The 24,033-nt window shown below is 42.0% G+C and overlaps 2 protein-coding genes across 2 annotated transcripts in view; one reads left to right on the top strand and one right to left on the bottom strand.

The window, feature by feature from the left end:
• The window catches only part of LOC131683846 (uncharacterized), a 38,128-nt gene extending 31,233 nt beyond the window's left edge, over positions 1–6,895 (bottom strand). Inside the window, exon 1 of the mRNA XM_058966199.1 lies at positions 5,799–6,895. Coding sequence (XP_058822182.1) covers positions 5,799–5,850 — 52 coding nt within the window. The 5' untranslated portion in view covers positions 5,851–6,895. The remainder of the gene's footprint in view (positions 1–5,798) is intronic.
• The window catches only part of LOC131683839 (rabankyrin-5), a 99,068-nt gene that overhangs the window by 63,187 nt on the left and 11,848 nt on the right, over positions 1–24,033 (top strand). The window lies entirely within an intron of this gene.

Below are 24,033 nucleotides of genomic sequence, written 5' to 3'. Positions count from 1 at the left end.
CGCTAATCTTTCTGGTGCAGCACATTCACACCACTATCCGTCCACTACCATCGAACGGTGAAAGAGTGAACTTTTGGGTCACTGAACTTGGCCTCATATGTTCAGTTTTTTCTTCAAGCGAACATTCGTCATTCTAGCGTGCAGGAACGTACGGAGTAATAATAACAATAATAATCTGGTGTACCATTATCTTGACGTTGCTCTCTTCCCATCATAGCAATGAAACTTATGATTGTGTCCTGATTTGTGTGTTCATATTTATCAGCGCAAAACACTACCGAGTATGGTAATGGTGCGAGTCGGTAGATTAAGTTGAAAACATTGAAACAGACGTACATGTATGTAGTTACAACAATCTAGTTGTTTAAAATTTAATGACACGGATCCCATCTCAGCTAAAAACCATAGAAACCATTATCTTAATGGGTTCACATAAACTTAATGTCAGTGACTTATATTATAATTCGAGAGCGACAAACATGTTTTTGGAAAATCTTAAACAGATACACTATGCCACTGAGTTGAACAAAACGTCACCTTATTTTTATTTTTTTCTTTAAAGACTGCATTTTTCTTACATATAAGTAGAATAAAATGTTCTCGAAATATTAAAGCAGAAGAGAAGAAAATAAATTTCAAACTTTGGTATTTATCAGGCAGTTTATTGATCAAATTCTGGAAAAAAATATATACAAAGTATTGTTTATATACCTATTGTTTTTCCAGCTGTGACTCCGCTTATGTCATTTTTTGGGTTATTCATTGTGATAAAGGTTTCCGTTCAGTAGCGTAGCCAGAAAATTGCTTTGGGGGAGGGATTTGATTAAAATCGTTGATTTTTCAAAAATACCTAAATTTAATGTAAATTTGATAAACTATTGAAAGTTTAGAAATATAAGCAGTCTAACGGAAGAAACTCCAGCCTACAAACGTGCCATTTGAGCCAATATATTCTGATAAAAGATTTTTCTAGTCTGTAAAAAGAGGCGAATGACCTTACGGTTAAAATGTCTATAATAAAAACAAAAAAGAATCAATATAAACTAGCTTTCTGACCTCCATAGATTATTTTCTTACATAATATTTTCGCACGTACATAAACATGGCGAAAAAGCATGAAGCTCTCTTTCTCATATTAATTGCTTCATTTGTCAAGCCCTGGTTGATCTGCCCACGAAACGCACACAGATGATAGACTAATTGTTTGCCTATGAGCCCTGGTTTGGGACTCTTTTAAACTTGGAATGTTCCTTGTCAGGACTCCCGAAGATGACAAAATATCAGATGATCTTTGGCAACCCAAGGACGGGCTTTGAAGAATTTCCCCCAGGCTTTACCAAGTTAAAAAAATTTCAGAAGCCAGCACGTGCGAAGAACATGTTAACATACAAACACTTGAGCGCTTCGCGATCATCCACGCACACCTACGGCCGCATGATAACACTCCGATTTAACACTTATAAATTTGCAAACAAAATCTCAAACGTGAACCTACAAACCCCCTATTCGCAAAATCATAAATCGGTCGCGTCTGGAAGTCTACCCTCGTTCCTAGAAAACTAGGTCCATGCATTCAGTTCGATCAAAAAATAACGCTCATATCCACCAGATAACATGTCCCATGACGACATGACCGGGAACTCTAGTGAGATGGAAAAACCCACTCGATTCTAGCATCTGAACTGTAGAGTAAGGTGGGGCAAAAGTGCACACCTAACAGTTTTCGTAAAATAACTATTGGTAGAAAAACACTAATCAATTTTAGGATGTCCATCCCCTCTTACTCTTCCTTCGTAACTAAAAAGTACCCCTCCCTCTGCCTCGTTTGATGTTGTTCAGTTTTCCATTATGTTGAAAAACTTGGATATTTCATCTTTTAAACAATGTCGTTCATGATCAAACCCCTGGTAACATCATTATTTGTCATAGTTGGGTAGATCACTACAAGAATTCTTGCGAATATGCTATTTATATTGGAAATACATCTTTATTTACATATTCATAGTTTTTTGTTTCTTTTTTAATTACTCTGAGCTTTCGGCACTCTATATTTCTCCTTGGAACCAGTTATGCTGATGCTTTTGTTCCTAAACCGCTCATATCAGTCGTAATTTGACCGGTGAGCTCGCAGTTATTGGAGATGCTGGTCCCTTCTTTAAATCATGGAAGATTTAGTTCAATTTTTATATGAAAAGCTTCAATCGCGTCTTTTCATAGGGGCGGATATGCTATGTGCACTTTTACCCCACCGTCAGTTTTTTAACTTATTAAATTGTTACGAAAATTACTTCATCAAATCAAATGTATCTCGCAACGAACCAAATGTTGAAGATTTTTAGGGTACTGTAGTTTTATAGATCCTGATTTATTCAAACAGTTAATTTATGATTCCCAAAATGCAAAAAATTATATTAAAGCAACGAAAAATGGTCCTTCTCCCTTAATCTCAAGCCATTATATTCAAACCTTTCATGCTTATATGTGCGATTAGTTGACTTAAAGGTACACTAAATCAATACAGCGTTGCCAGGTTCTAGCGCTTATGTGCTTCTAACAGTCCTATACACACTTTTGCCCCACGCGCACTTTTACCCCACCTTACTCTACACTGAAAAATAAGTATCAGATTCGCGGTCCACGCGATCATTCAAGAACACGCGACATGAAAAAGCCCACGTGATGGAAGACGTTAGCATACAAACACTCAAAATTTTCGCGACGATATACAAAGACGAACATGCAATCGCGACTATCCACACATAACTACGCCCAAGATTTCGCAAAAAAAACAAGACACCCCCATGGGGCACCTATAATCTGATCAACGCGGTCTCAAGCGCAAACAAATAAACGCTCATGCCCACGCGATTGTGAACCCGCACATCTGAACCGTACGCTCAATATCACAATCAGAGTCGCGGCCTACTGCCATTGACCATAAACAGTGTTTTAGTAGGTAACATTTCCCGTATCGTCTACAATTGTAGCGAGTGATGCTGACAGGGAACCCTTTACAGCTCCAGTTGGACAACTTTCAAAATAAAGTGGGAAATGTAAAAATATTCAGGTACTATGTACTGAGCTATTTACCGTTTGAAATACACGTATTTTTACACTTCCATCTTCCTCTTAAGCCCAAAATACATTGTCGCCCTGTAAACAATTTCTCCAAATTTAACAAACACACAAAAAAGCTTGTATTTTGTTTGTATTTTGATAACAATGTAAACGAATATTTCTAAGTTTTTTCGGTTATTTTGCGGTTATAACGTTTTTTTATTAACTTAACTTTTTGATTCGTCGAAAATTATTTTAATATTTTAAGTAAAAGCGGAATTTATTCTCATAACAGTAATATAAAGTAATTCCTTCAAGGTTGGTCACATTATGGTAAAAATCTTGATGTTATGTTATGGGAATTGCTCTAAAATGCGAACGATATAAATTGGATGTCTTAAAAAAGTTGTTGTTCAGAAGTGATTGCTTTGAAACATTACTGAAAAAATTACTAAATGTTTCTAAGACACCAAATCTCTAAATCCAAAGATGAAAGCTGGACCAATATTTCCTGCTAAATTTGCTTGTTGGACTACTGTGCACTGGTCAAATTGTTTAGCAGATAAATCTTATGTCAGAGCACTCCAAAGCAACATGTCCCCTTGGCGAATACACCCGACCACAGAAAAAACGTCAACATTATATTTCTTATAATTGCCATGCGTCAGTCCCATGCGACTATGGGTAGTATGTGACAGTTATGAAAATAACAAAAACGCTTTTTGTGGTATCATCCCCAAGTAGCACGCTTCGTTACTGAATATTATTTGTAACTCTCTTGGTAACAACTATGTTATGGAAAAAGCGCACTTTGTTTGTATGTTGTGCAACATGTTCCTAATTGTAGCAAAATAATGAAAACAATAGCTGTGCCATTTGTCGAGTACTGGGTAGTTGGACAGTTCTGTTTTAGGGTGAAATGGCAAACAAAGAGGCATTTGCAACTTGTTAGACTGTTTGTGCAAGTTAGCAAAGTTTCTGATTAGTTTCACAAATGTTATTGATGTTTGCATACTTAACACTATTGGCCAACTCTATAGTTACATAGTTGCACAATCAGTTTAAAAACCCGTGGAAATTCTTTTCAAATATATTCAACAATAAAAAATATTGTGTAGCAGTTGTGCAACATTTAAAACTTTCAACAAGTTGCAATTGCTACTTGGGTCAGGTCCCTTAGAAAGAGCGGGGGATTTTTATAGAACCTATTATAAAAATATTTCATTTCTAGGAAGTCTTTTGATTTAACAATTTTAGAAATAAGTTATTCAAAGCTCGGTGAGAATACAATAGGATATAGTTCCTGTAGTCAAGTTTACTATGATGCTCAGTAGAGTAGAGTGGGGTCAAGTAGGTCAGTTTTTTTGACGAGCTCATGCGATGGTATTTTTGCACTGATTTTGACAAACAAGCATTCGTTGGAAAGGTTGTATATCTGGCAACGTTTTGGCAATAATGATTTTACGCCTGGTATTTTTCAAGCTAAATCAAATAAGTCGAAGGTACTTTTTTCGATGTTTTTAAGGTTAACTAAAACTGTCCACACCTAGAAAATCAGCGGTTCAACTTTTATTTGAAGAGTATGAATACTGCAGATTATTTAATAATGAATAACACAAATAATATATGCAATCCATTGACGTCATCCTGGTAAGAAAATAGAGAAGGTGGCAAATGATGTGGAAAAGTAAATTTTGAAGAAAAAAAAAGTGTTTTTTCAGCAGCTGCATCTGATTTTGTACTTGCAATTGACTTCTTCGGTGGCTTCGTCGTCGCTAGAGTGTTGAATTGAAGTTGTGCATTCTGGTTCACGTGGTTGCTTAGCTGTGCGACGATCACGTTTTTGTTTCGGAGCATTTTTTTGGATTTCTTTTCCTTTTCTTTTTCGAATCTCATGGGTTCGAACACCATACAACCCTATACAAATACCATGAATATAGTCCGCGCCAAATTATACAACCATCGAAACACCATGGAATGGTCTTAAAAACCCATAAAAACACCAAAATATAGTTTTTCTGGACCATGGTGATGGTTTTTTCATGGGTTGAACCCATTCCATGAAGGGCTTTTTGTTTGGTCGGGTAGAGGCTTATCGAAAACTGGCGCCATCTTGACCAGATGCACTTATGTTCTTTGTGTCCTCTTACTTCGTATTGGAGTTTTTCGCACGAAATTGCGCTCAATTTTCCTGGCAAAATAATTCAAATTTACATTATAGTAGTGACCTATAGTGTCGTATGCTTCATGTTGATGTCTGTTTTTTTTTTTCAAAAATAAAAATATCAAAAAATCACAAAACTCGTGTTCAGCATTAATTTTTACGTAAGAAAAAACTCACTTGATTTGTTTTTACATTGATTAAATGTACTGTACTGAGGACGAAAGACAATGCGTTTTCGCAGAACAACGCGCGACCTCGTAACTAATACAGCTGATCCACGATAACAGCCGAAATGACAGTCGTCAACGCTATTGGCTACCGTGTATCTAATTCACGCAACACGAGCGACCTCTGCAATAACATAGCGAATATAATGCCCTATACCTATTGTACCCCCATACCTATTTGACCCAATTCTACTCTACCAATCGATCGCTACAATAAATCAGCATAACACGTTCCACAAACATAAGCAATATCAATTCGGTTTCACAAAAGTCGAAAAGTAACGCAAATCATGGTTTATTTTCTTTGCATCTTCCGCCAGCTGTTTGACCGCGAGGAACGGCATAATTACCTATAACGAGAAGCAGAAGCGCCGTGGTTAGCGCAACACTCTGTTTATCCATTGCAAAAATCTTCTGAGATCTAGGTCTGGGGATCCGCGCGAAAAAAAGTCGCTGCACTCGGCCACGGGTGACTAGCTCCGATGGCGGCTGCTGCCGTGGTTTCCCGGTTTTATTCCCGTTAGTCACCGCCAAGTGGATGTTGTTGTTGTTGTTGTTGTTGTTGTTGTTGCTTCTTTGTTAAACGATGCTCTGGAGTTTGGGCTCAATAATAAGCGTTTCCTTTGTATGGGCCAATTTATTTTTTTTTAATTAGGAGCTCTTGGTTTGTGTGCTCACGTTTTCACAATATTTTTTTGCTTTGGGACGTTTCCATTAATCATCATATTTCACTTCCACCATCAAAAGGCTGGCCACGCGATGCGACGCGCGCGCAAGACAATTCTAATTTAATACGAAAAACGCGACGTCGAAAAATTCGTCTATCTTCCAACAGTTCGACGGTTATCAAGGTCAGGCACTTTGGTTCGGCTTCTCGTCTGTTTAATACTTTTATTCCGCTTCACCCAAAACGCAAGCTTTCTCTTGATCCATCACCCGTTGGCATTCCAGCCAAACACCGGAGAAAACTTTCCTCTATGAACTCGATTTCCTGCCTTCGGTTGACTTTCTTCAGATGCACCTTCGTTTTATTCCCTTTCTTAAGCACACATCAAAAGTAACCACTTTACCCACGAATAAACTCATCCGCACCATTCGCGATCTGTGTAGCACCGTTTAGCACCTTCTAACTTGAATCGTTCACTATTCAATGTTGATCTAATCGAGATGCGACCGAGATTAATCATAACGGCATCCACTACGGCAAGTGGCTGCAGACGGTGTTTCCCATCACGCACGCACTGATGATGAGTAGCGCCTGAGAAGCGATTATTGGAAGCACGTGGGCGTGGGAGTCAGTAACCGCAAACAGTTTTCGCGTCGCGGAACGTTTCGCCCGCCGACTATTCACGCTGTTGAATGGGCCGTCTTATTTCAAATTTCTTTTCGTTGTTGTTATCGCTTCGGACGCTACGTTCGCACTAAAACGCGTGCTTGTCTGGCCGGTTAAGTCCCGCAAAGTTTGAATCAAGACCAGAGCAAAGTTGAGCTCTGCTATGGTGCAACGTGTACATACAGAAGGAAACAAACTGCAGAGCGAATAAAAAAAACGCATTACGCGAGAAAACCAGTTGGGAGAAAACGGATGTGAAGTGAAAAAAAAATGTATGGAGCTCTCGATACAACCATATTGGCTGACGGCTTTATAGCAGTTTACCCTTACAGGAGAGTTCGAGGAAATACAGTTCAGCTGGGCGACACTATTTATTGAACTGTTTTCCATAAAGGAAGAGTCATTGTTTTTGTTGTCAAATTAATGCAAGGTGAAAATAAAAATTTATTTTCGATATGTTTATGCAGATTTGATTTGTGTAGTACTTACAATGTATTACAATAGACCACGGCTTGTGAGTTAGTAAGTTTAGTGCCAAACCTAAACTAAGGTATCAAAATCATTATGTTAAATCATACTATTAAATAATATTTTTTTTAGTTTAAATTAAAAATCTAGAGAAAATTTTCAAAAGGACCTAAGTAACATTGAGAACATCTCTTTGTTTACGTGCTCTTTCGGTTATTACGATGTCACTAAAACACTTTCCACTGATTTTACAGTACTTATCGAAAGCCGCCGGTTTTTACTAGAATATTATGCAAAGAGTTGAGCAGTAAATGTTTAAACTACTAACGAAAAGAAAAGAAATTAATCAAAGGGAATCTCTCATTGTTACTTACGGCCTAATCTAAATTTCCTCCAGAAATATTACTTCATTTTCTTAGAAATGGATAAATCGATTTTTAGTCCCCCATAAGTATGCTATAAAATTTCGGTTATATGGTTCCGAAAATATAGACTGAATGATTCAGTCATAAATTATGGTTTTTCCCTCTCTTAGGTTTAGCAGACAACTGCTTTAAGATGGTTATTCCATTACGCATTGCGATAGTGGTGCATCAAGGAGACCGAGAGGGCTCATGGGCATTTTTCATGTTTTGTGTTTTTTCATTCTCTGCTCCAGTCCAAACTAAGGTCAACCATTAGCATGTGAATTTCACCGTGGCCGACTGGCAGGTCGACGTAGATTGCCTTTTTCTATTGGTTGTGTTTACAAACATTGTTCAACAGCTTAACGGCAATGTTTGTGGATACGGCCAGGTATGGGAAAATTCGCTCATTCGCGCGACTGTTGCTAACTGTAGACCTCAAAGCACCACCAAAGGAGAAGTCTAAAAACTTCACAGTAGGTCACTAGATGGACAAACTGCGAATAAACAGTGAAGCTTAAAATTTTTGAGAGCAGCACCAATTCTTCGCTCGTGAATGTTTTTCACGTAGCTTCGCGAAGCTCACAAAGGTTTCTTGATGTATGAATAAAACATACTACCTATTTTTTTCACTGTTTTTTTGCTGACAGAGCGCATTATGGGTAGTTTTGTGATACACTACAAGCAATTTGATCTGCTGAAATTCCTTGCGGCCCATTTGTTAGCGGTACGTTGTGCAAATTTTGAAAAACATTGATTATCAGCTAGTTTTTAAACGGTAGATGGTTTTCCAAGTACACTGAAACCTCCATTTACGAACCAAACCGGGGGTTCGTAAATTGAATTAGTTCGTAAAAAAAGTGTTCGTTATTTGGGATTTAGTTCGTAAAAAAGTTTGCTTCACATTCTTTTTAATATTCGTTGGTTGAGCAATATTCTCGATAACCCTGACAATATGGGTATTTTTGGAACGGACTTGACAAGTAGATGTTGAAAATTGACAATTGGAAACTTTTCCAAGTTCACGATTGCCGGTTGAGCATTATTCTTGATAACGAACAATATGGGTTCTATTTCCGTCATGCACTCGTCAACCCTATCCCGAAAGTACCCATATTGTTGAGGTTATAGAGAATTGGATTCCAAAATAGTTCAAGACATCGATTTCCGTCATGCTCTCGTCAACCCCATTCCTAAAATACCCATATTGTTGAGGTTATGGAGAATTTATCTAAACCGGAAGTTGCCATCTTGGATTCCAAAATGGCTCAATACATCGATTTTCGACATGCACTCGTCAACCCCATTCCGAAAATACCCTTATTGTTGAGGTTATAGAGAATTCATCTAAACCGGAAGTCGCCATCTTGGATTTCAAAAAGGCTCAAGACATCAATTTCCGTCATGCACTCGTCAACCCCATTCCTAAAATACCCATATTGTTGAGGCTATAGAGAATTTATCTAAACCGGAAGTCGCCATCTTGGGTTCCAAAATGGCTCAAGACATCGATTTCCATCATGCACTCGTCAACCCCATTCCGAAAATACCCATATTGTTGAGGTTGTAGAGAATTCATCTAAACCGGAAGTCGCCATCTTGGATTTCAAAATGACTCAAGACATCGATTTCCGTCATGCACTCGTCAACCCCATTCCGAAAACACCCTTATTGTTGAGGTTATAGAGAACTCATCTAAACCGGAAGTCGCCATCTTGGATTTCAAAATGGCTCAAGACATCGATTTCCGTCATACACTCGTCAATCCCATTCCTAAAATACCCATATTGTTGAGGTTATAGAGAATTTATCTAAACCGGAAGTCGCCATCTTGGATTCCAAAATGGCTCAAGACATCGATTTCCGTCATGCACTCGTCAACTCCATTTCGAAAATACCCAACTTATATTAGTAACAATTAACTAAGAATACATAAGTATATAACAGTGGCGTAGCCAGGGGGGGGGGGGGGGGGGTTTGGGGGTTAAACCCCCCCCCCCCAAACCAAAATTAATTGGATTGAAAAAAAAAATGATGCTGACGAATTTAATTTAATGTTCCACAAAATATTTTTGGAAAAATATTCTCTGATCACTACATTGAGAACTGTGTTTAAAGCGTCATGAGAACTTTTGGAAAATTGTGGGAAGGGGATCTTGTAACTTATCTCTTAGCCAAAATCCCATAGTTGTCAAATTACTTCAATGTAAAATAAAATAACTGTGAATTATTATGAGCTCATTTTTGGAAAGATGCTTCAATGGATTAGAGACAATTTTTCGAATGGGAATCTAAATTTGAATAGGTTGATTGCATATAAAACATAAGCTTGTTTACCGAAAATTTGCATACATTTCAACATTTGCTGAAAATGTATTTTTTTAGATTGTGTAGAGTTTAGACAACAATTCAATAAGGTTAACAACAAGAATAACATTTCTGAAACTAGTTGAAAGCTGATGTAATTTTGTCTCTAGTAGGTCAGGATCTGTTTTATGAGCATTGGATTTTTGTTGTATTATCAACTATATGAATAGCCTCTTAGCAGGATGCAATGAATGGCGTACTAAAATTTGGTGTACTACGTACTGCAAGTTGTGAGGTTGACTAATGAAGAAAAGTAAAATTAATGCTCGATAAATTTTTAACAGTCACGATCACATTCATTCGAAACTGCCAAATTTCGATGTTAAGTAACATTGAAGAATTTCAAAACGTAAAACCACAGAGAACAGACATCCATGATCAAACAAAAATATTTAAAAAACGTGTGTAAACATTTGAATTAATATACTAAAAACACTAGCGCCGCCACACCAACCTATCCCAACTATCCGTCAAATCGATTCCGGAACCGGTTCGAAATCCTGGATGGATTCTGCATGGAATCTAGCTCAAAGAAAACGACCGATTCCGACTCTATCGGTTGACGCATTTGAGCTGGAATTCATGCTGGAAGTCCGAATCGATTCCGGACTAGTTTGACTGGGTAGAGGAATAACCGCTGTCAATTCTGTCGCACTCAGCCACAAAAAAACATGACGACAGTAGCGCACCTGGTTTAGATATCCAAACTACCTTCGAAACCGTTAGAGATTTTAAACAAGTTGAATGCTGAAGATGGACGTCTGTTCTCTGTGGTAAAACTATTCATCTGCCGATAGATTAATTTTGACGGTTAATCCTCCTAGAAGTAATTATAGAGAAGAATTACTCTTCAAGCAAATTTGGGTCGATACTTAATGTCTCCAGCAAAGTTTTCGAAAGTGCTATTTCAAACAACTTTGCCAAAGACATAAATATCCCACATATTCAGAGTATCGAAATATAGTAGTAGAAAACCTTTTCAACAAGCTATTCTGAAATTACTGTATTTGATAAATCTCTTCTGTGGTAATTAAATAATAAATTCACATTGCGTTCAAGGTGCCTTTGAAGCTTACAAAAAATAAGGGAACTGGATTTAAAACAAATAATTCCCAGATATTAAAAGGACTCAAAAACACAAAGAGTGATTCCATTTTCAGGAGCTAGCTTCAATTCGGCGCTAGCTTAGTCCGCCCACCAAGTTAGTGTCGGATTCTGATGATATGAAGTCGAAACGCAAGTTTCAGTTCCATCCATCCATAATTTAGTTATAGGTTTTGTGTTCTCAACTCGCAATGATTGTGTCAAACAATTTTATCCGTAGCGCAGAAAAAAATAGTTTTCACCTAAATTTTTCTTCACTAAGAGAAATATAGCATACCCAGTCCATTTAAATCCCTATATGTTGAATTCATGTAGCCTTCATATTTTCAACAAAATTGTTTGAAATGACATTATCAAAAACTTTGCTGAAGGCACCATGTCTCTTAATATTTTTGAAAAATTAATTCACCATAATTACCTCTATGAGAATTAATCACTAAAATTTCTATATCAAAGCAGCCGCTGTTTTATGTTGATAACTTCCCGAAGTTGTCAAACCTTCAAAGTCAAGGATTATTATATTAGGTGATCTTGAACTTTGAAAATTTTTAGATCATTTATCCCACTTTAAAAGATCGCAATTTTTGACTACATTGACATGTTATACAAGAAAATAATCTATAGAAATTTGAAAACTGTTCCATGTTGATCCTTCTTGTTTGTAGACTGGAATGACGTCTGTTAGACTGCTTATGTTTTTGAGTTTTCATTAATTTATCAAACTCATATTAAATTTTAAGATTTTTTCAAAAAAATTGCGACTTTCATCAAAACCCCCTCCAAACCAAATTTCTGGCTACGCCACTGGTATATAACTTCATGCTGTAATGTACGAACTCAAACTTTCCAAAAAGAGTTCGTTATTTCGAATTTAGTTCGTAAAAAAAGAGTTCGTTATTTCGAATTTAGTTCGTAAAAAAAGTTACGTAAATCGAATATTACGTAAAAAAAGAGTTCGTAAATGGAGGTTTCAGTGTATAAATTATATTGTGCGAATATGAAAATGAAATAAAACTGTGCAATGAAAATTCTATGCAAACCGTGAACCGCTCGAGAAGAGCTTCGCCCTCCGCGGTGGGGAAGGATAAAATAAAGACACAACTGATGTGCTTCTTCGTTGGTTGTTATAGCTTTAGGTCGCGTGTGTCTGTAGCGACAGGTTTCCAGGTATCCTTTTCGAAACTAACAGACAGACCCGTAGCCAGGATTTTGTTTCGGGAGGGGCTTAAAAAAATTTGTATAAAGCTTTTAATTTTGACGACTTGATATAGTCACTAGAAACTAAATAAAATTTTGAAAAGTTTTTAATGAAATCAATTCCAAATCTAAGATAATCCTAAAAATATGTTCATTGTCACAAGAAAGGCTATAGTACTTACTCTCGTTACAACAATGGATATTCTAGAGTTCACAGTATTTATGCGCTAACCAAATATGACAATCTTTGATGGTGCTGGAAACGCAAGGTGTTCCAAGCTACACGTTTAAAAGGTGTAGAAGATGCTAAACCGAAATGAGTAGAAAAATATCCATAAAATGTTCGAACGAAGAGAATGTTGAAATTCGCACAAAATTTTCAGATTTAGCGAGCGATTTGTAGATGCGCAAAAACGGTTCAAATTCTTTTTTCTTTGTCTTGCGTCCTGCGAGTATCACCAGTTCTAATGCATCATGCTAACACAATTTTTTGATTTATTCTATTTAAATGAAACTATTTTCAAGACTGGCCTTGGTCTGGTAGATTAGAGCCCCATTTAGGAAAGATTTTTGGTGATCAATAGGATCAAAATATAAATTTAAATTATTAAATCAACTAAAGGAAATTGCCCACAATTTAATTTATTAAAGAAAATTGTCCACAAATCGAATGAAAATTACTTAACACAGATTACTAATATCTTCTAATTTACCGTCATTTTGATAAAAAACAGGGTTTGAAGTCACGCCCAATCCACCTAAACGCACAGTAACTGGTGACTTGACGGTACGTGAAATTTGTTAAATGTATTATTAATGACACCACTAAAAGAACTAGAAATTATAAATATGAAGAAGCTCAAATTTCAGCATCTCTTTATTCCGACACATGGACGGGGATTAGAGTGGCTCGAATATGACATTTTTCAGCACAGCACTTTTTGAGTTCCTTTTGTGGTTCCAAATGCCTGTGCAAAATTTGGGAGCGGTCGATTGCTTCCCGGGTTTGGGCATTACGTTCAAAGTTTGTATGGGATTTTATATGGGGAAATCAGTTATTTTGCAATTACGTTAATAAAGATCGCTATTTCACTCAATATGAAACAACAGCTTTATAAAACTATAATTCAAACCTTGGTTAACAACTTTGTCGAAGACGGTAACTAGCTACGAGTTTTCAAAACATAGTTATAACGATTTTAAAACTTATGGTTCAATCCAAATGCAGACATTCATTATTTCTTCCAACACTGTCAGTACACCACGACACCGATACTTTAAACTTAAATAAATGAGAATATACTCATCGCCGAGACTTGGTACCTTTGAACGAAATGTTCAGAATGAATTGCTGAATAACATAGATGTAGTCAGAAAATGATAAGAAGAGGGGGTGTGGCTTGTGTACTTCCCAGTTTCCTTTTTAGAAGGTTTAGTATAGCATAAGGAGCACATCTTAAACGCAGGTTTATACTGCCGAATTGAAAATTAATCTTACGTGTTTGAGTGCTACTATTTAAAGGCTCATTTAAAATGGTACAACGGTTTATAAGTTTTACATATTTTAAAACCCTATTTCTTAGCCGTTCATAATCAGAATTTAAAAAAATGCATATCCTCGAATTCTTTGAAGTCTCGGAATTGTTTCTATTGACGTTTTCATTTGAGAATCTAGGAACGAAATCAGGATAATTACTTCAAACAAGCGTTTTTTGGTGAAATTGAGTAAGGTTCACGCAAAACAGAGGTGATGTTGGCGAACCAGAAATATTCTTCTGGTTAGAGCCCAACGCGATTTCCAGATCTGAGTTAGCTTTTGCCTCAAGAAAAAACAACACATAAATTTGTAGGTGTAAATCCTAAATATTGTAAATGTTATTTTTCACAACAAAGATTGTAGTATGAGTAGTAACCGCGAGCCACTCTAACGGGTATACATCGCACTTACTTCCCCTTTGCCGAAGAGTAATGTAGGTGTAAGGCCAACTTTCTATGATGATTTCTGTTGTTCTGTAGTTGAGCGTACAGAAAGTATAGAACAGCTGCTCTTGGGTAAATTTATATTTATTTATTCATTTGTCTCTCTTTTTCTTCATGATCTCTGATCATCTCTCTCATTTTATTCCATAACGAACCCAAATAATACGAAAACATGAAATTAAAACAATAATCCCAACTTATTGACTGTAGATTCAACTAGTTACAACATTTTAGTCGCTCTCCGTCATAGGCGACTGTTGTCTGTTCACTGTATCGTCACGTCATGTTTAAACTTACATGGACATTAATTGGAAACCATCGAAAGCGACAGAAATGCTGCTGCTGGTTGCAACATTAAGTTTATTATGATTGATTGACTAATATGTGGTTTAGCATCAATTGACATCCGTTGAAAAGTAAGGATAAAATCACAACAGTTAGTTCTACCGCTACTATGTAAATTTCTGTATGTCAACAAAATTAGTAATATACAAGGGGGAATACAATTCGTGGTTTGATGAACACCTCAGGAAAACCGCTGTTTCACCACTTTCTGGCTTGTTTATTTTTTCACATTTTTCTTGCTTATTGTTCGATTGTTTAAAATATCACTACTTTGCGGACTAATAATGTTTAAATACGGAACGCATTCCCCGCATAAAATAAAATTGAGTGTCAATAGAAATACTATTGCATTAAAATGGCGCGAAAACAAAAACTTTCTTCTCAACTATATTGTCATCAGCTAATGGAAATGTTTCTGTCTAGCACGTTTGAGTAAGATACCTGCTTATGCTTTAACTAACTTTATTCTGACCAATATATAACATAATATCTGAGTTTTATTAGACACAACCACTAGCGATAAAGTGCTCATTTTGGGATAGTTTTTGAGCTCACTTTTCTATAAAATTTCTGCATTTTTATTATATATTTCGTTTATTTGATTCGGTTCAATGCATTAGCTAAATGAAGCCTTGTTTCTTTAATCTATTTCCATGATGTAAACAATGAAAATGATAAAACGTGAATGGTTGTCCTGCAGATCTCGTGCGAACGACTAGCAATTGCGCGTGGAGAACTATTTACTGGGCTGGGAAATATTTTTCCTAGCAAAAACAGTGTCGTGGTGGTTGTTCATTTCTATCTCGTATACGGGTGAATGGCCGTAAGGTTAAAACCCCAAATAAAACAATCAATCAATTCTATCTCGTACACTTCCTTATCATCATAGTGGATACTGCCATGTCCTTGTTCGCGAATTTCTGATATCATCTTTGTTTCATGCTCTTCCGGGTCACGAGTATCGACTTTCTCAATGATGGTGCTGACTGTTGATTTTGAGATACTAGACGCAGTTTTTGCCATACTATCGAATTATGGTTTTACGTGCAGGGTGAGGTAGGAGGAAATGGGTCGGTCCACCTAGATTCTCACCACAAAACACCATTTAATATATAGGGAATTACTTTCTAGATGTGTCATTTATAATGAATTCCATTTTTTTTTCTAAATGTGACAGGAATCTTTTAATAAGATCTTGTAGCCGAGCATCGATTTTCTCAGCGTCCATATGTATGAGGATCAACCACGTGTTACAAGTTGTTATGCAAATTAAAGTTGTTAAATGGCATCAGCACTGAACGCCTGACATGGTAAAACTCATAAAAGACGATGTTCATAAGCATAACCTCCATATTCACCTTCAGCAAATATTTTACATCACGAATGTTTGACCTTATGCGAAAAGACCGGAAGTCAATAGCCTCCGTGTTTGGCTGGAGCACCATTTCTTGATTCTGCGACTCAATCATTCGACAAATGCCCACAGCAAGAATTAAAGTAACAGTTTCTTTTGTTCTTGCGACGAGTCACATAATATGAAGGGAATTGTTTTATCACACTCAGCATAATGAGTATATATAGTGACCACTGTCTTCAGTGGTTCGAAATAGCAATCTTCCTCACAATTCTCGCATTAATTTGTTGAAACCAAACAAGATACAAATTTTTTAAGAGCCACCGAAAAAATATTGTTTCTTAAATTCATTTTTGAAAAAAAAAAAATTGGGGGGAGGGGGTGGTTAGCCCTCTAGCCCCCCCCCCCTCTCTGGCTACGTGTCTGCTCACAGCATGCATCAGAACTGAAGAAAGCTTGCTTGTGAAGCGCAAACGATCGGTTCACGATGCGATTTTTCCCATGCTTGGATACGGCTCGCAGTAGGGGTCATTGTGTGCCGATTTACGGTCATCGTGCACAAGCTAATTAAAAAATATAAAAGTGGAAGCCTATTTGTGGTTGCGATGTACTAATTATAGCTTTTAGTACCAGTGTACAATTGTTATGGGTTAGTCGTATGTCTATCTGTGTATATGTTCGTCTGAATATTTGTAACAGCTAGGTCAGGAAATGGATGCAGAACTGACGTATATGATAGAATAGTGGGTAATCCTTCCTCGAATTCGTTGGTGCATTGGATTCGATTTAGTCGGGATGATTGGATTAGAAAAATTAAGGTACTGATTAATTTACTGACGCACGTAAATCTTTCATTCCGGGTTAGCATAGCATGAAAACATTCTAACAGAATGCAATTACCGTTAATGGTAAAAAAGTAATCATTTGCTGGTATTTAGACGATTTCAAGTACATAGTTATTGCATGTTACATGTATTCTTTAATCCTACTTCATTAGTCTGTTTTTGTTGTACTTCTAGTAGTTTGATTTTCCACTACTCATGTATACCAAAAATAATTTCTATCAATTTATACGCTTCTACTTAATTTCTTTTCCTTTTTTCTTTATTCGGCATGTTATTTTTCCTTTTATTATTATATCTTAAGGCAGACTTATACTAACACTGACTAATACAATAAATTGCTTATTCTCTCGTATACTCACAATTTCTCTCATTCCAAATGTACAGTAGTGGCAGTACCGTCTTTACGCATTGGCACACTTGGCCAGGGCCAGAGGCTCCGGGTTCAACTCCGCTAGCGAATGACGGATCTCAATAGTGGCATGTCTGTAATAATATACGTACATGGAACTATTGAGAACCAGAGCTACAGTTCCAAAGCCCTGGTAAAGGAGGATGGTTGTGATGATCTGGGCCGAGGTCACCACGTAAAGCAAGGTAGGTCATAACCCCAATTCCAAGGTGTGAAGCGACCCGTGCCGAGGGATGAGTGATCGAGGGGGTGAAAAAGATGCTCGATCGTTAACGGAGCCTGTGGGGTACCTGGGCAACCCCCACAGTAAGCGTCCCTTACCACGCTAATGCGGAGCTCTGGCGTGGCGGACATTTATTTCTCGCGCGACTCGTGGGATTTGATATGGAGAGCAAAAATAAATATACTAAACAAACGGAGGTGCCAAACCCCTTCGCTAGAGGTGGTTTGGCGAGGTCTCCCCCCATGGGGAGAGTAGTGGAGCGATGAGTGCTGCATCTGAAAGCACCAGTGACCCCCCAGCAGCGGTAGGCAATAGCCCTACCAACGCACCGGACGGGCCATTATCGGCGATGCGCAAAGTGGTGGAGCAGCTCGATGCAATAATCGAGTACACTAGCACAAAGCAAAATATAAGCAAGGAGTTAAAACAGAGTCTCCTGGAACTCCGAAAAACTGTTCATGTCGCAAGACAGAAACAGCAGGCTTATGCTAAGAGGGTGGAATGTCGGGAGAAGTCCGACAGAGAAACCCAGACAGTGGCCTCCAAGAAGGAGGGAAAAGAGAAGGTCGATACGGGCACTCAGACAGTGCCCTTCACCTTCTATAGAGCAGCCACGTCGCTTGAAGCGGCGGCCGAGTTCCCCTCGAAGGGAAAAGGCAAGGACAAGGGCAATCGCAAGACGGCGTCGAACGCGAAGCGCCCTAGGAAGTCGCCAGGCGAGGGTGCAAAAAGCGACACCACACGGCGTGCAACCGTTAAGGTCAAACGCCGTTTGGGCGAGGTAAGCGAGGGCGAGAGTGACCTCGCTGAGCAGAGCGTTGGTACCAGCAACCCGGCGCGACCGGGGCAGGGGGGCCCAAACCCCTGGACGCTGGTCACCAGGAAGAAGCCGGCACCGACACCGGAGGTACCGCGGCCCGCGAAGAAGGCCAAGGACAGAGGCGAGGCCTTGTGGTTGAAAACCGACAAGGAGAAATATGCCGATGTCCTAAAGTCGATGAAGGCGGCCGAAAGCCTTTCGGCCCTTGGGCAAGATGTGCGTAGCGTGAGACGCACCAACACGGGAGAAATGCTTCTGGTGCTGAAGCGAGGCGCACAATCTAGTGCGGTATACAAGGCCTTGGCCCAAGAGGTCCTTGGTTAGGGCGCCCAAGTCAGGTCGCTAGGGGCGGAAATGACTCTCCAGTGCAAGCACTTGGACGAGTTCACGACCGCAGAAGACGTCGTCGCAGCCGTTAAGGAGCATTGCGACGTCACAATCGAGCAGGCCTCTGTGCGTTTGAGAGATGGACCCTCTGGCACCCAAGTAGCCTACCTCAGGCTACTGAAGGCGGATGCCAAAAAGGTAACCGAGAAAGGGAAGCTGAAGATCGGCTGGTCGGTATGCCCTATTAGTATACCCCAGCCGCCTTCAGTGGATAGGTGCTATCGGTGCCTTGAGTCCGGCCACAAAGCATACGAGTGCAAAGGCATAGATAGGAGCAAACTATGTCGTCGCTGCGGCGAGGAGGGACATAAAGAGCGGGGGTGCACTAAGGCACACAAGTGCCTTATCTGCACCGCTAAGAAGCAAGCCCATAAACATGCTATGGGCGGACCTTCGTGTCCCTTCGGTGAGTTAAATAAGAAGAAGCCGTGAACGTCACACAGCTAAATCTTAACCATTGTGCAGCAGCCCAACAGCTGCTGTGGCAGTCGGTCTCGGAGTCGAGGACAGATGTCGCCCTCTTATCAGACCCGTACCGCATCCCTGCCGGCAACGGCAATTGGGTGTCGGACGGGTCTGGAATGGTGGCAATCTGTACAACGGGACGGTTCCCGGTTCAAGAGGTAATACACCCCTCCGCCGAAGGTGTGGCGATTGCCAAGATCAATGATGTGTTCTATTGCAGCTGCTACGCCCCACCAAGGTGGCCAATAGAACAGTTCTACCAGATGATCGACAGGCTCTCGTCGGACCTAGTGGGCCGGAAACCGGTAGTCATAGCGGGAGACTTTAACGCTTGGGCAGTGGAGTGGGGCAGCCGCTGTACAAATAGCAGGGGTCAAGCGCTTACTCCGCTAGCGAATGACGGATCTCAATAGTAGCACGTCTGTAATAACATACGTACATGGAACTATTGAGAACCAGAGCTACAGGTCCAAAGCCCTGGTAAAGGAGGATGGTTGTGATGATCCGGGCCGAGATCACCACGTAAAGCAAGGTAGGGCATAACCCCAATTCCAAGGCGTGAAGCGACCCGTGCCGAGGGATGAGTGATCGAGGGGGTGAAAAAGATGCTCGATCGTTAACGGAGCCTGTGGGGTACCTGGGCAACCCCCACAGTAAGCGTCCCTTACCACGCTAATGCGGAGCTCTGGCGTGGCGGACATATATTTCTCGCGCTACTCGTGGGACTTTTCATGGAGCAAAATAAAAATAAAAATAAACAGACGGAGGTGCCAAACCCCTTCGCTAGAGGTGGTTTGGCGAGGTCTCCCCCCCGTGGGGAGAGTAGTGGAACGATGAGTGCTGTACTCGAAAGCACCAGTGACCCCCCAGCAGCGGTAGGCAATACCCCTACCAATGCATCGGAGGGGCCAATAGCTGCGATGCGCAAAGTAGCGAAGCAACTCGATGCTATAATCGACTTCGCTAGCGCAAAGCAGAACATAGCCAAGGAGTTGAAGTTGAGCCTTCTGGAGCTCCGGAAAGCTGTTCGTGTCGCAAGACAGGAACAGCAGGCATATGTTGAGAGGGTGGAATGTCGGGAGAGGCCCGACAGAGAAACCCAGACAGTGGCCTCCAATAGGGAGGAAAGAGAGAAGGTTAATAGAGGTTCACAGACAGTGGCCTTTACCTTCTACGGCGCAGCCACGTCGATCGGAACGGCGACCGAGTTCCCCTCGAAGGGAAAGGGAAAGGGCAATCGCAAGACGGCATCGAATGCGAAGCGCCCTAGGAAGTCGCCAGGAGAGAGTGCCAAAACCGACACCACTCGGCGTGCAACCGTCAAGGTCAAACGCCGCCTGGGTGAGGTAAGCGAGGGCGAGAGTGACCTCGCTGTTGAGAGCGATGGTACCAGCAACCCGGCACGACCGGGGCAGGGGGGCTCAAACCCCTGGACGCTGGTTACCAAGAAAAAGCCGGCACCGAAACCGGAGGTACCGCGGCCTGCGAGGAAGGCCAAGGACAGAGGCGAAGCCTTGTGGTTAAAAACCGACAAGGACAAATACGCCGATGTCCTTAAATCGATGAAGGCGGCCGAAAGCCTCTCGGCCCTTGGGCAGGATGTGCGTAGCGTAAGACGCACCAACACGGGAGAGATGCTCCTAGTGCTGAAGCGAGGCGCACAATCAAGTGCAATATATAAGGTCTTGGCTCAAGAGGTCCTTGGCGAGGGCGCCCAAATCAGGTCGCTAGGTGCGGAAACAACTCTCCAGTGCAAGCACTTGGACGAGTTCACGACCGCAGAAGACGTCGTCGCAGCCGTCAAGGAGCAATGCGGCGTCAAAATCGAGCGGGCCTCTGTGCGATTGAGGGACGGACCCTCTGGCACCCAAGTAGCCTACCTCAGGCTACTGAATGCGGATGCCAAAAAGGTAACCGAGAAAGGGAAGCTGAAGATCGGCTGGTCGGTATGCCCTATTAGTATACCCCAGCCGCCTTCAGTGGACAGGTGCTATCGGTGCCTAGAATCCGGCCATAAAGCTTATGAATGCAAAGGCTTAGACAGGAGTAAGCTATGTCGTCGATGCGGCGAGGAGGGGCATAAAGAGCGGGGGTGCACTAAGGCATATAAGTGCCTTATCTGCACCTCTAAGAAGCAAGCCCATAAACATGCTATGGGCGGACCTTCGTGTCCCTTCGGCGAGTTAAATAAGAAGAAGCCGTGAGAGTCACACAGCTAAATCTTAACCATTGTGCAGCAGCCCAACAGCTGCTGTGGCAGTCGGTCTCGGAGTCGAGGACAGATGTCGCCCTCTTATCAGACCCGTACAGCATCCCTGCCGGCAACGGCAATTGGGTGTCGGACGGGTCTGGAATGGTGGCAATCTGTACAACGGGAAGGTTCCCGGTTCAAGAGGTAATACACCCCTCCGCCGAGGGTGTGGCGATTGCCAAGATCAATGGTGTGTTCTATTGCAGCTGCTACGCCCCACCAAGGTGGCCAATAGAACAGTTCTACCAGATGATCGACAGGCTCTCGTCGGACCTCGTGGGCCGGAAACCGGTAGTAATAGCGGGAGACTTCAACGCTTGGGCAGTGGAGTGGGGCAGCCGCTGTACAAATAGCAGGGGTCAAGCGCTAATGGAAGCGTTTGCGAAACTCGATACTGTGCTAGCGAATGATGGCTCCGCTAGTACATTCCGTAGAAACGGAGTGGAGGCGTGGATTGATTTGACCTTTGCCAGCCCGAGTCTGGCTCCAGGCATGGAATGGAGGGTAGACGAAGGCTACACCCATAGTGATCATTTAGCAATCCGCTTTAAGATCAACTATGGTGTGCAGCATCCGAGGGCGGGAGATCCCTGTCAGGTAAGCGGGTGGAAGTCCAATCACTTCGACAGCGAAGCTTTCACCGCGGCCCTGGGACTGGAGGCCAACACCGACAGTCTAAGCGGGGATGCGCTGGTAGCTGTTCTATCACGCGCGTGCGACGCCACTATGCCGAGAAAAACACTGCCAAGAAACGGTAGATGCCCGGTATACTGGTGGAGTGCCGAGATTGCAGCTCTACGGTCAGCCTGCCTCAGAGCTAGACGTAGGATGCAAAGAGCTCGCACCGAGGATGCAAGAGAGAACCGCCGTGAAGTGTTTCGAGCTGCGAAATTAGCCCTTAACAAGGCTATTAAAAGCAGCAAGAGAGCGTGTTTCGACAACCTGTGTGAGAGTGCCAACGCGAATCCGTGGGGTGACGCCTACCGGATTGTGATGGCCAAGACCAAAGGGGGCTCCTCACCCCCAGAACGGTCTCCGGACCGGTTGGCAACGATTATCGAAGTACTCTTCCCGTCTCGAGCCACAAGCCCCTGGCCACCTGCACTACGAGACAGTGCGGGCACGGTCGAAATGGTGGCTCCAGTGACGAACGAAGAACTACTCGCAGTGGCTAAATCCCTAGCAATGAACAAAGCTCCAGGGCCGGATGGAGTCCCGAACAACGCTCTCAAGGCAGCGATCATAGCGAACCCGAACATGTTCAGGCTAGCTATGCAGAGATGCCTTGACGAGTGCCGTTTCCCCGATAGATGGAAAAGGCAGAAACTGGTGCTGTTGCCGAAGCCCGGGAAGCCGCCAGGCGACCCATCGGCGTACAGACCAATCTGTCTGATAGACACGACTGGCAAACTGCTTGAGAGGATCATCCTCAACAGGCTCACCCCGTACGCGGAAGGTACGGACGGTCTGTCAAGCAACCAGTTTGGCTTTCGGAAGGGTAAGTCCACAGTGGACGCTCTCAACTCAGTGATAAATACTGCCGAGATAGCGATCCAACGAAAAAGGCGAGGTATTCGATACTGTGCGTTAGTGACACTTGACGTGAAGAATGCATTCAACAGCGCAAGCTGGGATGCCATCGCGCTCTCGTTACACCGGCTTAGCCTACCGGTGGGTCTGTACCGGATCCTGGAAAGTTACTTCCAAAACCGCGTACTGCTATACGAGACCGATGCCGGTCAGAAAAGGGTTCCGATTACCGCCGGAGTCCCGCAGGGCTCGATCCTAGGCCCGGTGCTATGGAACCTCATGTATGACGGGGTTCTGAGACTGAAGTTCCCTCCTGGGGTCAAGATCGTCGGCTTTGCCGACGACGTAACCTTGGAGGTCTACGGGGAGTCAATTCCTGAGGTAGAACTAACCGCAGAACACGCGATTAGCACGGTGGAGGAATGGATGAGCGCGAGAGGCCTGGAGCTCGCTCATCATAAGACGGAGGTAGTTATCGTCAACAACCGCAAGTCGGCACAACATGCAGTTATCCATGTGGGAGAAGTCGCGATCACTTCACAGCGAAGTCTGAAGTCTCTCGGAGTCATTATAGACGACAAGCTGACCTTCGGCAGCCATGTCGACTATACGTGCAAGAGAGCGTCGACTGCTGTTGCGGCACTATCGAGAATGATGTCCAACAGCTCAAAGGTGTGCGCCAGTAGACGTAGGTTACTGGCAGGCGTTGCCGTATCTATCCTCAGGTACGGCGGCCCGTCATGGTCAAGAGCACTGAGGGTAACCAGTTAGCTACAGAAACTGGAGAGCACCTACCGCGTGATGTGCCTCAGAGTGATATCTGCCTACCGCACGGTATCACACGATGCATCCTGCGTGATAGCGAGCATGATGCCAGTCGGGCTGGTCATTCGGGAAGATGAGGAGTGCTTTGAGCTACGTGGAAATAGGGGAGCCCGCGAGCGCACCAGGGTGACCTCGGTCGCCAGATGGCAGCGTGAGTGGGACAACTCCTCGAAAGGTAGGTGGACCCACCGGCTGATACCTAGCATATCGAGCTGGGTGGGAAGACCCCATGGGGAAGTTCACTTCCACCTGACACAATTCCTGTCAGGCCATGGCTG

The sequence above is a fragment of the Topomyia yanbarensis genome, chromosome 2 (genome assembly GCF_030247195.1).
Source record: "Topomyia yanbarensis strain Yona2022 chromosome 2, ASM3024719v1, whole genome shotgun sequence".
Lineage (NCBI taxonomy): Eukaryota > Metazoa > Arthropoda > Insecta > Diptera > Culicidae > Topomyia > Topomyia yanbarensis.
This window is presented reverse-complemented; position numbering and strand designations above follow the sequence as displayed.